The sequence below is a fragment of the Fusarium graminearum genome, chromosome 1 (genome assembly GCF_000240135.3).
Source record: "Fusarium graminearum PH-1 chromosome 1, whole genome shotgun sequence".
Lineage (NCBI taxonomy): Eukaryota > Fungi > Ascomycota > Sordariomycetes > Hypocreales > Nectriaceae > Fusarium > Fusarium graminearum.
In genome coordinates, this window is record NC_026474.1 from 4,142,339 (window position 1) to 4,155,855 (window position 13,517).

Below are 13,517 nucleotides of genomic sequence, written 5' to 3' on the forward strand. Positions count from 1 at the left end.
ACGTATCTCCCTCCATCCGTATCGACCGTCGATGATCCCTCTCCACATGTAGCGCCTCTACCCTCGTCAGCATCAACAACATGGAGCGCGCTGCTTCTGGCCAGACGAGTCTCTTCCCAAGAGGACCGAACTTTACTCTCGAAGACTTTTCAAACAAGGACTTTATAGTGCGTGACTTTGTCGACAGTCTCGCCGAGAGCGCCGTACCCTCGAACCGCCGATCTGGCAATGCGCAAGCGCCCTTCGATCCCAAACCCCTGATTCGAACATTTGAGAGTACGGCAGACGCTCTTTGGCAGGTCGATGTAGAGCCAATCATGCTGATTCAAAGTCTTAGATGCCCTCGACCAGCTCGGTTCCCTGGGAGCAGAGCTCCAGGAGAAGGAATCGGAGCTCATGTCGCATGTGCGCCGCGCAGAGGTAGCTCACGATTCAACTCTTGAAACACTGGGAGAGAAACTCGACGAATCTATGCGGGCGTTCGAACAGCTAGACCTCTCTCTCAACCAGGAACATTCCTACAAGAATGGAATCGGTCTCAATTCCCGCGCACACGGCAACGTGGCGTTGCAGATCGGAGAGAAGCTCGAGGACTTGGACAAGAAGCGAAGGCGAGCCAATGATGCCATATTCCTAATCCAGTGCTGGACAGAGGTCAGCGAAACGGGTAAGCTGTCAATGCTACAAGACGTCCAGCGACAGGCCGGTTCTGAACACAAGGTGCGATGCGCCATGATCGTTCGCCAACTCATGCGCATAAGTCAGCGGCTGGACCCGACATCGTGGGGGCAGACAAACGGCCAGAGAAATGGTGGCATCACGAATGGTATTATGGGCAACGTGAGACTACACAACACAAGAGAGGTCTTGGAAAAGTTCTGCGAAACGCTCGAACAGGATCTTTTACAGCAATTTGAAAACAGCAACAAGAAGGGCAATTACGGCGACATGATGGAATGTGCAAAGGTTCTCTACGACTTCAATGGGGGCGCCAGTGTGATTGCGACCTTTGTCAACCAGCATGCATTCTTCTTGGACCGGGATCAGCTCCTTGCCGATGAGGTTCAAGTGGACAGCGACACTTGGGAGCAGCTGGCAGACCCCGACTCAGAACCACCGACAGTAGAGCCAAGCTTGCAAAACCTGCTTGACGAGATCAAGATTGTCATGCAGGACGAGTCCAACCAGATCAAGCTCATTTTCCCATACTACGAAACAGTGCTCATCAAGTTCATTCAACGAATATTCCAGCAGTCAATCCAACAGAGGCTCGAAATGGTATTGGATGAAACTCTTAAAATCTCTTCACTGGCTTTCCTCAGAGCTCTGCACTCGTCAAGGACGTATCTCGGAACGCTGGTCGAAGACTTAAAATCCCACGGGTTGACAGAAAACCCCGAGCCTTGCTCAGCTTCTATAGCCCATACCCTCGACCAGCAAATGGAAGAGCTTTTCGTGCCATACATGATCGGCAACTCATACATTGACCGAGAGAGAAAGAGTTTAGAAGAAATGTACAGCTCACTGCTGTTCAAGTACAGCATATACCATTCGAGGAAGAAGAAGGCGCCTACTGGGTTTATGGCATCACTTGCTCAGCAAGGCACGCAGTTAATTGCGTCCGCAAAGGACGCCTACATCGAACGTCTTGACTCATCAGAACTCACGCCTACACAGAAGCGCATGATGTTGCGCGTTGCCGGAGTTCAAGATAAAGACAAGGACAACAAGAACGAAATCGAGGTTTCAGAAGAGGACGGTGCTTTGAGCGTAGCAAATGCCAAGCGCATGCTCAAGTGGTTGGCTGAGAGCGTTCAGCGTACACTTGAGCTCGGCTCCCAAACTGATACTCCCAAGGATGTGAACACACTCCTCAACCTGCTCCTGACGAGCCTAGGTCAGGTTTATATCGAGACAACCCTCGACGCTGCCATCGACCAAATTTCTGTGCAAGAAAACACAAAAACCGAACCTGATCTGTCGTACCTACCAACGATTCATCCAGCTGTCACGATTACAAGTCTCATGGATCGATTCATCACGGTCGTCCTTATACGCCTTGCAGAATCAAACACAACAGTCAGGCGGAGCATGGAGGCGCAGAAAAGGGTAGCCATTAGTAACATTGAAAAGAAGACAAACAACGTCATGAAGGGAACCATTGACGTTGTGTCCAATTGGGTGACCAAGTCACTTGCTGGCCAGAAGAAGCAAGATTTTCGACCAAAGGAGGTCGATCTTGACTCACTCCAGACACAGACGTGCCTGAGTATCTGCACATTCCTGGCCCGTGTCCACCGTCTTGCTCGCCAAGCCATTGATGGACAGAATTCTGAGAAGTTCTTTACCGAGCTAGCACTGGTGCTTTTCAAGCTTCTCTTTGAGCACTTCAAGAAGTTCCAGGTCAACGCAACCGGCGGTCTCATGGTGACGCAGGATATCGCGAAATATGTGTCCACCATGCGCGAGTGGCCTTTGACCAAAGAGGTTGGCTCTGCCGTCGAAATGCTCACAGAGGTTGGCTCGCTGTTTATTGTCGGGCCTGAGGCGCTCCGAGAAAAGACACGAACGCTGGCGGCCACGGGTATGAGGGGCAAGTTGTCCAGGGCGGATTTCAGAGCATTCGTACAGAGACGTGATGACTCTGGAACGGCAGGTATTCAAAGCGTATTGAGTGGTCTTTGAGCGCTGGTGCAAGAGGCGGATCGTGGGAAACTCTGTAGCAAAGGTAGCAGAGAATGAATTTTATAGTCATGAATGCATTAAACGAGATACCATGCTTTTGTCGTTTCGTAGTCCATACTTGTCGTGAAACGTAAATCACAGATCCCGTCTCATGCCACCAACTCTCCCCGTCTTCTCTTCGATCTTTTCATCAAGATAGTCGACAATTTCGCAGGTATTGTTCAACTTCATAATCTCACCACGCTCCTTCTTTTCTAGAAGCGAGGTCTTATCGGGGCCCATTCCAGGCGCTGTCATCTCCATGACATGGTGCTGGACCAGCTTGAACGGCACAGGAGCCCGTGCCACTTTGCACATGAATGTCTCAACAGCTTCCCAGGGGCAAGCGGAGTAGCCGGCGCAGATGGCGGGGTTGGCAAGAAGGCCACGGGCAGACATGAAGCCTGAGAGATGGGTGTTGCTGGGGCGTGGCATGTTGACAGCAGAGTTTGTGTCGTTGAGAACTAGCTTGTCGATACATGGAAGAGGGGTATCGTTGTTGGTGGTGATGGTGGGCTGAAAGGGGAGGGTGGAGAGATCGAAGACATCTCCGGAGAGGAGAATAGGGAGTATCTTTGAGTATTTCTCTGTTAAAATTTCGAGGGCCTCAGTCCTGATTGGGGTAGTTGATGGTGTTGATCTTGTTCGTGGGTGAATAGTAAGCCAGTCAATAAGGCGATTCTGGGGGTGCCCTATTACAGTATCTATGAAGTCCATGGTTTGTCTTTAGGAGTGAGCAACATTCTTTATTTCGGGTGAGGGGGATTATACCTGAGGTCGTTGTGAATCCTGATTTTCACACTCACACTTCGTCCTTTGGGGCTGTCAATATCCTTCTCGAGGCCGACGCCCCATCCGTCACTTGCTAGGCGTTGTCTGGTCTCGACGACCATATCCCGGACTAGCTCACGATGGTTCATCAAAGCAGCGCCTAGAGTCTCAGCGCAAGCCCAAGATTGAGGACATCCACAATTGAGATCAACGCCTTGACTGGAAGGAGCAACGAGTGCTGATGCACGAGCGAGTTCCAGGGGTACATTTGCACCGAACTGCACAATGGTTGGCGGCTGTTTGGGTTCAGTAGAGAAGCTCCAGTCTATTTGTATATGTTAGCTTCTGCTTAACCCCTGGAAATAATTACTCACCACTATCTCGAGCGAAACTACTACGGTTGAACTCCTTGGCGAGGATCATGGGGGACCAGCAAAGGTCAACTCCATATTTGTGAACTGTTTGTCGAAAGGCAAGCTGTCGCAAATTAGCAAAGTGCTTTGAGTTTAGCAAATAGTTACATACCTTGCCATATCGGACCATGGGCGCAAGAGCATACAAAAAACGATCTTGCTTTCTGGCGATATCAAAGATCTTGAGTGGACTAATTCATCATGTTAGAAAATGGCATACCCTGGACTCTGTACAAGATGTGAACTTACTGGGCAGACTCGCCCTGCTCACCGATGGACATATTGCAAGACGGGATCCGATGAATCAAGTTTATAGTATTATTAGCCGTAAATGATTTTTGGGTCCAAAACTAAATCGAATATCTTGGTTAGGTAGATTTGCTTAGGAAAGAGGTTTTTTCTGCAAGTCGTGAGCACGTGATCAATTAGAGGATGTCCATTGAAAGAAAATGATAATCGAAAATATCTACACGTTTTTTCTTTATTTATTTTTAATCAAATAGGCACTGATGTACCACGGTTATCAGGAGAAAATGTCAACTCTGTACAGCTTTCCCATAACACGGAATGTTCAACTTGGGTATATGGCCATTTCTCCATGTCCCACTCAAGTCTTTGGGCTAGTTGCACTTATAGCCCATTTCTTAATTGCACATCTATAAATGGATTTGTCCAACGCCCAGCTACCTAGGTACCTAGATAGTATCGACATCCATACTGCCTTGGTGTAGCACTGCCCAACGCAATGGGTTCATTCTCTTGTTACTCTGTTGAATTACTTTATCCTTTTTAGGCTACAATGATCCCTTTTAGACCACGCGCACTCCCAAAGACACGCTAGAAGCTTCAGCTGAACCTCGGTCCTATTCCTAATGGTCACTTTATCAGCAATTTGTACCAGTGCCACTTCGCCCGCCTTTGCAGTAACACTCCAGAAATGACTAGGGAGATGCGTGCGTGCTACGGCATGGGACGTCTTATTGGTCGGTCACATGTACTCACCAAGGCCATACACTATCTCGAGGCATTCCAGGGCGCGATAGCTTCGCTTCAGCATCTCCTCCAGGGCTGACTTAGCTTTTGGAGAATGCCTAGTGGAGTTAGTAAAGGCGACAACTTGATCATGTCATTCACCAGTGTAGTAGTGAGCTCTCGCTTGCATTCAAACCCAGGGATTCTACGCCCGTGCTGTTTCCCATATGTCTCTTACATAGCCCATCTCAACCAACCAAAGGAAGATTGGCCTGTCGACTTATTACACCTTTAGGCTTCAACCAACGAGTTACCGTACCTTGCGGGGCTGAGACACTCTCCCATTCGCCTTGTTTGTTGTATACTATCGTACCTATATATAATCGAGCCGTTCAAATCTTAACCATATCCTCATTTTGTTTACTTGTCAGCGATAAACTACCCGCTGCACTTATCGAGCAGTCAAGAAGGGGAACCTCGCCTCGGAAGAAATCGCAAGAGGCATGACTGGCTTAAGCCGAGATCAGCCCCTCATGCCTGGCGCTTTCGGACCTGAGGATTACATCGACTTTTATGAGAATCCCCTCGAAGTTCTTGACAATTTGGAGTCTGCTTGGAAAAATAGGGAACCACGAATTACCTGGTCCACCAACAACTTGCCAACCCTTGACGATGTTGACTTTGACTGGCGCACATACAATCCGCCAGGTGCACTGAGGAGGGCTCCTAACATAACATCTCAGGTTCTCCTGGATATACTTCAGTCATCGGTTCAGAACGTCGAAGAGAGGAATATCGAAGAGGATCGCCAGAAGAAAGAAGCTGATGCTCAACGACAGCTTCAAGAGAATGAAAAGGGCAAAAACAAAGAACCGTATCTGCCCATCATCATCCCTATCGAAAAACTCGTCCAAGATGACACAAGTAAAGATGTACCTAAGATCAAACCCGATATACTTATGACAACTTTTGGTCCCAGTGTTACTGTTACAAAGAATGGGGCCAAGGCAAACAAGAAGCGCCTCGTTGCGCTTCGTCGGTTCTTCCAGCGCAGCGAAGAAAAGGGCGAAAGCAGTGCTACAGGAGCGGTCCTGATGGCTCTGCGAGAAGAAGCTGGAGAGACCGAACCTGGCAGCGAGAACCTCGTTCGTTTGACCAAGCCCGATACCATCGAGGAAGTGTAGGTCTTGAGTCTATCCACTACTTTCCCTTACTAATGAGCAGCAGTGAATGCGTCTCATGTCTCGACGACTTTCACCCCAAGGATGTCATTAAAGTGCCTTGCCATAGTTACTGTCACGACTGCTTCATCCGTCTGGTTTCCGCTGCATGCCAGAATGAGCAGCAGTGGCCACCTAAATGTTGTTTGAACGAGGTCCCAGTCAAAATCGTCCTTCGATTCATTCCGTCTAACCTTAAGAAAACGTTTGAAGAACGGTCCAAGGAGTGGGAATTACCCGTCAGCGAACGAGTTTATTGCAGCGAACCTAACTGCAGTCTCTGGATAAAGCCTAAACGAATTGACCTAAGCAGGCGCAGAGGCGTTTGCGATCGATCTCACCGAACGTGTACATTGTGTAGAGGACCGGCTCATCAGGGAGAAGAGTGCCCCCAGGACGTTGATATGACCCTTACGAATCAACTAGCCGAAGAAGAAGGCTGGAAAAGGTGTTCCAAATGCCATGCTTTGGTCGAACATAGAGAGGCCTGCCAGCATATGACTTGTCGATGCGGGAATCAATTTTGTTATGTCTGTGAGAGGCGCTGGCGAACTTGCGATTGCACAATGGAGCACCTTCAAGCAGTCAAGGACGGAGCTGCAGCCAGACGAGAAGAAAGACGAGTTAATGAATTAGCGGAAGCTGAAGAGATACGCCAAGCTCTTCTGCAAATAGAAGAGTTTGAACGTGAAGAAGCTCTCAAGGCTGAGCTATTACGACAGGAGCAGGAACGGTTGGAAGAGGAACGCCGACAGCGCGAGCTCGAGGAAAGGGCCCGACAGGAAAGCATTCGACGAAGGGATATCGAAATCAAGTATCATGAGTTACGGATTTCACTCGACCAATTACATGAGTTACAGCAAGTATTGCTCGAAATCGACCAGGAAACAGAGGGCGAGGACATGGTTATTGGCATCGAATCCGCGAAAGACTCTTTGGAAAAGAAGCACGAATCAGAACGGTCTGAGTTGAAGATCACCATTTCGAAGAAGATGGCAGAAAAGGAAGATGCCTTGAACAAAGATTTCCAAATTCGAGCAGCTCAAGAAAATGACCTCGAACAAGCCTATCATGAGCGACTCAAAGCTTATTGGAAGGATAGGAAAGATGGGGACGAAGAAATAGAAAACGCGATGCTCGATTTGAGAAAGCGCATGGATCAAAAACAATATGCCTGGCAAAAGTGGAAGGCTGAGCAGCTCAAGGACTTGGAGGTAAAACTCCAAGACAACGAAACCTACAGAGAGGAGCTCATGTACAGCGCCAAGCACAGACTAGACGATTCCTGCAAAGAGAAGGAGAGAGAAATGGTGAGGCGTATGGCAGCTGAGAATAAGTGGCTAGAAGCTGTTGTATTGGAGAGGGAGAAGCTCCTCAGTGAGTGGGAGTATGATGAGGTTGAAGGCGATGCTGATAGTATATTTGCACCAGAGTCAGATGGTTCTGGGGACGGAAACTATATTGTTGGAACGGCGTCGTAGAGATAGACTAGGAAATAAATATGAGACCGTATCACATTATAACACGCGGTGTATTTTTGTGATTTTGGATAAATGAGACTTGGCACTTGCAGGTTAGTATTTCGGTGATAGTACTTGTTGTTGAGAGCTTCTGAGGTGACTTGTCTCCACAGCATGAATAGAGGCTCCCAAAGCTCCATATTTTCTATTCCACTGAACTTTATCAATTACATCAACACTCACTCTAATTATTCAACTGTTGACTACTCACCCGCTCTCTACCTTGATCTGTTGGATTTAAACCAAGTCATAATGGCTCGCCTATCAGGGCTTCAAAAAGAGGTTCTTGCCCTCTACCGCAATTGTCTCCGAGAGACGCGAAAGAAGCCACAGGTATGAAATGATGAACGAGCAATGAATGCCGAGGTTGACACTGACACTGACGCTTTAAAGGCTACCCGGCCACACTTTGAGAGCTATGCGAGGTTCGTTAATCTATTAAAATCTATGTTAATATTCTCTAATATTTACTATTTACCTGTAGAAATGAGTTTGCTCGAAACTTGAGCATTGATAAACGAGATTTTGCTGCCATTGAGTTCCTCTTACGAAAGGGACGACGCCAACTAGAAGTCTACGGATCACCTGGTATCAAGGACATTAAATAAACGACACCAGCTCTTTCCTTGTACAGCTCTCCCAGCTCGAATGGGCAGGAATTGTGTTTGCAACATCTTCTAAAGGAAGGAACCTTTCACAACCCAAGTTCTCGGAATATCACAAACTCAGCAGACTCTCTCTCTCTCCTCATCTTCACCACCCAATCCATTGTATTATGACTCCGTAATCAACTCCCTTTCTTCTTCTTTATATCACCCAAATTATTCGGGAACTGCATAACTTGTATATCGCAGAATGGTCACATCATCGTCTAAACTTGCTTCTTCTAATCATCCCTCCTTTACCAAAACACGCCCACCTCACTCTGTTAGCGATAACTCAGGACGTCGCGGGCGAAGCATCTTTCTGCCACGACGGCATGTACGTGTACGCCATCGGACACCCACAAGTCAACGCCACGGCCGGCAGCCATTTTCATCGCCGGTTCATACACCATCAGCTACAAGCTCCTTGAATAACTCACCCGATAACGCCATTGAGCCACATGGAGCCACTGAGAGAACTACAACAGGCGATCTAGCAATACAGAACCAAACTTGGCTGGATTATGATATACAGTCCACACCTGGTCATGCCTCAGAGGTCAGTTCTATGATCACGGAAAACGGACACAGGTCTGTCAGTCCACTGCACATGTCTGAGATGGATGTTGTAACACCCCAAAGAAGAGTGTCGCCATCATCCCTCAGAGATCATCCTAGAACCACAGAGACGCACAAATATGCTACACCGTCGCAAGTCTCTGGTACAGATGTCTTTGGGGATATTTCTACGACAAGAAACAACCTCAATCTGAACAATGAACTTGTAGAAGCCATTTCGAGGAATGTCGCACAACAACTTCACTTGCTGACAATCAAGGATGAATCCCCACGGTTAAAGCACAGTCAAAAGAAAGCGGCACCAGCAACATCAGACAGCCTCGAGAATGAATCAAGGACTACAAGTCAAAGAGAAGCACTTGATCATTTCACCCAAGAGCTTCAGCAGTATGCTGAGCAGTCAGGTGCCAAAGGAAAGCTTCCAGTCTTAACACCAACACCGCCTCGGTCTGGTGCAAGCCTCCGGACCATAGCTGCACTTCTCCCCTTCCGTTCCGAATTCAAGGCTGCTGGGCTAGCTATTACTTCAAAGGATCAAGCAAACCATCCTTTCTACCCCGGATCTCTCAAACATAGAGCTACGACAACCCCGAACTTAAAATCACCCTCCAAGCAACCGCATCTTGTTCAAGTGGATGGTGCCACCCGATGTACAAGCTCGAGTACAGAGATTCCTTTTCCAGCTGCTGAGGATATGGACGAATGGAGATATGCAATGGTCGACAATGATGAGCGCCCACGAAAGAGAACTACAGCTGCAGAACAAGCACCTAGGACTCGCTGCACTTCATACCGATCTGGGAATTTGTGCCATTGTAGTGGCTAGAATTGCCTTCAACTTGCACAAAAACCAAGGCCGTTGCACTCTGAAGCCCCCGAAAAGAGGTTACTGGCTGGGCCTACAGCAAGAGTTCCCAGAACCCATATGCATTCCTTCCCCGAGTGGCCTAACATGGTATCCCCAGAGAAAAGGACGTCGTGTAAGCGAAGGGTTCACGAGAAACAGGCAGTAAACTCTTATTCACGATCTACTCAAAGCAGAAGGAAGCCGAGACAAACTACAGCAGCTTTCTTTTCAGGCCCAAAGACACCTGCTGGCCGCTCGGTCATATCGAAAAGATCAACTGCTCCGTATGGCACTGGTCTATCCTTGGACAAACATCGATCTTGCGCAGAAAGCGGCGCTCGCACACACGTATCACGTTTAACGAAAGCCGGCCAGGACCAGAGCCCAGGCGCCAGATCAGTCCGACCGTCAAAAAGCCTTAACCAGCCCGGTTTAGTATACAAAAGTCCGAGACGCTCCCATAGCCTAAGCGCCGACATCGTTGTCCCTCAACGCGTACAGTCGGTTAACCGACACGAAAAACCTTTGCCACAGCCACCTCAACCTGGGTCAACAACAACTTCCGTAGGAGAAGATTGCGGACTATCGGCGAAGGCTGATACCTTGCCATCTACACCAGAGAAGGTTTCTCGTGACAAAGGCAAGGGGAACGCGCCACAAGATAACAATGACAATTATCACAGTTCTTCGATTTCACCAAATCATGTCACCGTCTGTTCAAGGGGGTTCTCTGGGCACAAGATCGGTCGGCCGAACGTCCCGAAAAGAATGTCATCCATTCAAAGCCTCCAAACAAAAACTAGAGAATGTGATCGAGTCGAAATCCTAGACCGAGATGTATTAAGAGGGTTACACATTGCAGCTTCAGCAGCCTGCAATGAGCAGATTGACGCCTTCATACGTGAGAAGACTGGTCTACACATCCGGCGGTTCTTATCTGACCTCATGCCACTTGAGAGCCTGGGCAATAATCCGGCTCGGGATGTGAAAGAAAGAAGAGCTGAAAGAAGGAGAGCAGAAATTAGAGCGACAAAGCGGCGAGTGAGGAGGTCTCGACAAGCAAGGGGGCGAGCCATGCTTTGATAAATACAGCATACATGGCCAAGTATCATAGCCAGTTTTGTATTGTATGAGGCATTGTTGTAAGGCGTGTGTGGCTGCAGGGGGTCGATGTATGATAAATGGTCTTCCCCGCTCAGCTTTATTCTGGCTTCAGATATGATGACAGGCTGATTCATCTGTCAACTTGAATCACCATTGTATTCGTACTGATATTTTCCGTAACAACTCTCATTCTGATCCGCAATAATGGACTCTTTGTGGCTTTCTCATAGTGATATCCAGGCATTTCGAACCAACTTTACTTCACGCGGGTACTCTGATGACCAACGCTTCCAACGATGCTGGAAACATCAAACGTGCAAGGGTTGCCTTGCAACTTCGCAATGCAGTTGGTGTCCTTTTGTACGGCTCCCAATGTTTTAAACAAGAGCCCACGAGTAAGATACTCGATCTAACCAAGTAACAGTCATGGTCCTGTGTGCCCAACGTGAGCAAGATTCCGTTGCTCGCTCCGGCATACGATGAGTACATCTGTCCACACTGGGCAGAGCGATGGGAGCTTCGGTCACGGCCTCTAGGGTGTCAGGTTTCGTCTATAACGAGCCTCACAACCATCATCACTGTCGCATCAACCCTGAGCTTTGTTCTGTTCATAGTCTTCCTTGTGTTGGCCGCCCGCTGGTACCGGCGTTATCACAAGAAGCCTGGCTGGTGGCGGCTACAAAACCGTCCCTGGGATAGGGTAAGGTCACAATATGGAGAGCGTGAACCGTTGCTACCAGACGATCGGCCGGACAACGGAGGTCCTTAGGAGAAGACCTTTACAATGCGGCTACGAGGTACAAGCGAATCACGATACAGACGCTGAGCGATTTTTTCGACTGGCACTCGATATCCGTTAACCGGAGCTGACGGGAGGGATGATTGCCACTTCGTCTGCTTCTTGGATCATCGTGTCTTCTGCACCCTCCTCACCGGGCAAATCTACATAATCGAGGTTGACAGTAACAAGGCACGAGTCAAGGATCTTTGCCTTGATGCCAGGATATCTGTTCTCGAGCTCGGCGAAGAGCTTGCTGAGCGCCATAGTGGCTGGCAGAGCTTCATGATCTTTGCCGGTGAAGGAACTCGCACTGGCAAAGAAAAGGACGTTGAAATGTCCGGCCGGAGGCTTGGGTGCCGACATTACAGGAGCGGTCAACCTAGAAGATTCTTTTTGTATGTTAGCCAGCTGGCCTGGAGAAAAAGTGCGACATCAAGAGTGAATGAGGATTTTGGGTCAGAGATCTTGGTGATAAAAAGGTACATCAATGTATGTTTCAGGTAATACATGCTAAAAAGCATCATTCCCAATGTGTGTGTAAAGCAAATAGTTGTGTTGACTTACCAATAGAGTTGTTGAAGCTTTGAAGAATCTTGTGAGATGTTGCAAGGTTGAAGAAGAGAAGATTTCCTCTGGCCGCCCCGCCCAATTTGAGGTTGGAAAGTTGCACGTGACTAGGAACTCACGATGCGAAGCGAGGTTAGTTTATGGAGAACAGTTTGTCATAAGAAGAGGCATGAATTCTCCTGTTGCTAGGTCAATACCGAAACTGAGGTCATTGAATTATCGTAGCACGTGTTGACTGCATATCCTCCCCCCCAAGTTCGTTTCCTTGTCCGAGCTTCGAGAGGGCGCGAGACGTGTGTTTGAGAAGGAGATAGAGGAAGTCGTGTGCGAGAGAAACAAGAATGAATTTCACTTTTTCGTCGGATTCCAATGCTGCATGCAGAAGAAGAACTGTTCTGGAATTTTTCGTTATCCCAGACCCGTCCGTGTGCCTCCTCTAACAAATGAAACTGGAGTGCCAAAAGGGTAATGTGCAGCTCCAGGTCAATGTCCCAATACAAGGCGCGCACGCCTCAGCATGCATAGACCATCCGTCGTTGACCGTCTTCCAAGAACCCCATGCTCCCCAGAATGCACATTTATCGTAGTCGTCGGGCCTCACGCTCGGACTCGAGGAGGCAAAGGATGTCGTCCTCACGGACTGTATCGGACAAAAGTCAGCATTCGCAATTCTTGATTATTCTTACTCTTGGCCCCTCGTGTTGGGGATTCGAAGTGAGGGGATTTTCGAGAATAAATCGTACCTGGGCCCTTGACGTTTCGGATGATGGATCGGGTCTGGTCGTCCATGAACTCAACGCGGACCTGGGTGACACCACCACGAGAACCTATCCAACAGAGTCAGAAATTTATTCAACCGCTTCGTCGTTTCATGGCGATTTTTTTGATATTTCGCTCCGTCCATGTCAAATTTCGTGGGGAGTGTAAAACGCACCGGTTCGGCCGAGGACTCGGGTGACCTTGACGAGCTTGACGGGCTGCTTGGAGGCGTCCATTGTTGCGACCTGAAGGATGGTAAGCTGGATGGGAAAATGCGCGTTGGATCGGGAGTATCGCCGTACTGTAGGGAAATTGGTGGATTGGGCGGTGGTCGCGGGCGTGAGCTGTAGATTGACGCTTGTTTGGGACAACTTTTTTGGTGAGAACGTCAGGGTTTTCGAGAGCCAAAGCCCTTAACCCCACTCACGAGCCGAAGACTCATGCGGTTGGGCTCGGAGCCGGGTTAGGAGATAGTCCGTGCGGCGCAGTCATGTGGCAGTGCATTGTGGCGTCATGATCCATCATGAGTTCAAAGAGTACTGAACTCTAAAGGAGAAGTGGTCTTGATACTCGATGAATTGGCTGACAGTTTGTATGTACAAGTCGATTGTGTCAA

At 48.6% G+C, this 13,517-nt stretch overlaps 7 protein-coding genes across 7 annotated transcripts; 4 read left to right on the forward strand and 3 right to left on the reverse strand.

The window, feature by feature from the left end:
- Positions 1 to 80: 80 nt before the first annotated feature.
- On the forward strand, positions 81 to 2,685 carry FGSG_01257 (uncharacterized protein; the record flags this gene model as incomplete). Its single annotated transcript, XM_011318734.1, has 2 exons — positions 81 to 276; positions 338 to 2,685. The coding sequence occupies 2 exons, from the start codon at positions 81 to 83 to the stop codon at positions 2,683 to 2,685; spliced, it is 2,544 nt and encodes an 847-aa protein (XP_011317036.1).
- Positions 2,686 to 2,820: 135 nt separating this feature from the next.
- On the reverse strand, positions 2,821 to 4,189 carry FGSG_01258 (uncharacterized protein; the record flags this gene model as incomplete). Its single annotated transcript, XM_011318735.1, has 4 exons — positions 2,821 to 3,405; positions 3,531 to 3,820; positions 3,870 to 3,953; positions 4,180 to 4,189. 4 exons carry the CDS (start codon positions 4,187 to 4,189, stop codon positions 2,821 to 2,823), a joined length of 969 nt encoding a protein of 322 aa, XP_011317037.1.
- Positions 4,190 to 5,413: 1,224 nt separating this feature from the next.
- On the forward strand, positions 5,414 to 6,064 carry FGSG_11919 (uncharacterized protein; the record flags this gene model as incomplete). The annotated part of the gene is made up of 1 exon (XM_011318736.1): positions 5,414 to 6,064. One exon carries the CDS (start codon positions 5,414 to 5,416, stop codon positions 6,062 to 6,064), a length of 651 nt encoding a protein of 216 aa, XP_011317038.1.
- Positions 6,065 to 6,666: 602 nt separating this feature from the next.
- Positions 6,667 to 7,581, forward strand: FGSG_11920 (uncharacterized protein; the record flags this gene model as incomplete). Its single annotated transcript, XM_011318737.1, has 1 exon — positions 6,667 to 7,581. The coding sequence occupies one exon, from the start codon at positions 6,667 to 6,669 to the stop codon at positions 7,579 to 7,581; it is 915 nt and encodes a 304-aa protein (XP_011317039.1).
- An 894-nt stretch (positions 7,582 to 8,475) lies between these two features.
- Positions 8,476 to 9,669, forward strand: FGSG_01261 (uncharacterized protein; the record flags this gene model as incomplete). The annotated part of the gene is made up of 1 exon (XM_011318738.1): positions 8,476 to 9,669. The coding sequence occupies one exon, from the start codon at positions 8,476 to 8,478 to the stop codon at positions 9,667 to 9,669; it is 1,194 nt and encodes a 397-aa protein (XP_011317040.1).
- Positions 9,670 to 11,650: 1,981 nt separating this feature from the next.
- Positions 11,651 to 11,938, reverse strand: FGSG_11921 (uncharacterized protein; the record flags this gene model as incomplete). Its single annotated transcript, XM_011318739.1, has 1 exon — positions 11,651 to 11,938. The coding sequence occupies one exon, from the start codon at positions 11,936 to 11,938 to the stop codon at positions 11,651 to 11,653; it is 288 nt and encodes a 95-aa protein (XP_011317041.1).
- A 357-nt stretch (positions 11,939 to 12,295) lies between these two features.
- On the reverse strand, positions 12,296 to 13,268 carry FGSG_11922 (uncharacterized protein). Its single transcript, XM_011318740.1, has 4 exons — positions 13,204 to 13,268; positions 13,077 to 13,146; positions 12,886 to 12,969; positions 12,296 to 12,782 (listed from the first exon to the last, which is right to left on the reverse strand). Exons 2-4 carry the CDS (start codon positions 13,135 to 13,137, stop codon positions 12,721 to 12,723), a joined length of 207 nt encoding a protein of 68 aa, XP_011317042.1. The 5' UTR covers positions 13,138 to 13,146; positions 13,204 to 13,268; the 3' UTR covers positions 12,296 to 12,720.
- Between the last annotated feature and the right edge of the window lie 249 nt (positions 13,269 to 13,517).

Coding starts and splice junctions, on each gene's coding strand:
- FGSG_11922 (XM_011318740.1), bottom strand. CDS start 13,137: ATGGACGCCTCCAAGCAGCCCGTCAAGCTCGTCAAGGTCACCCGAGTC. Junction 12,970..13,076: donor CCGAGTCCTCGGCCGAACCG/GTGCGTTTTACA, acceptor TCTGTTGGATAG/GTTCTCGTGGTGGTGTCACC. Junction 12,783..12,885: donor CCGAAACGTCAAGGGCCCAG/GTACGATTTATT, acceptor TGTCCGATACAG/TCCGTGAGGACGACATCCTT.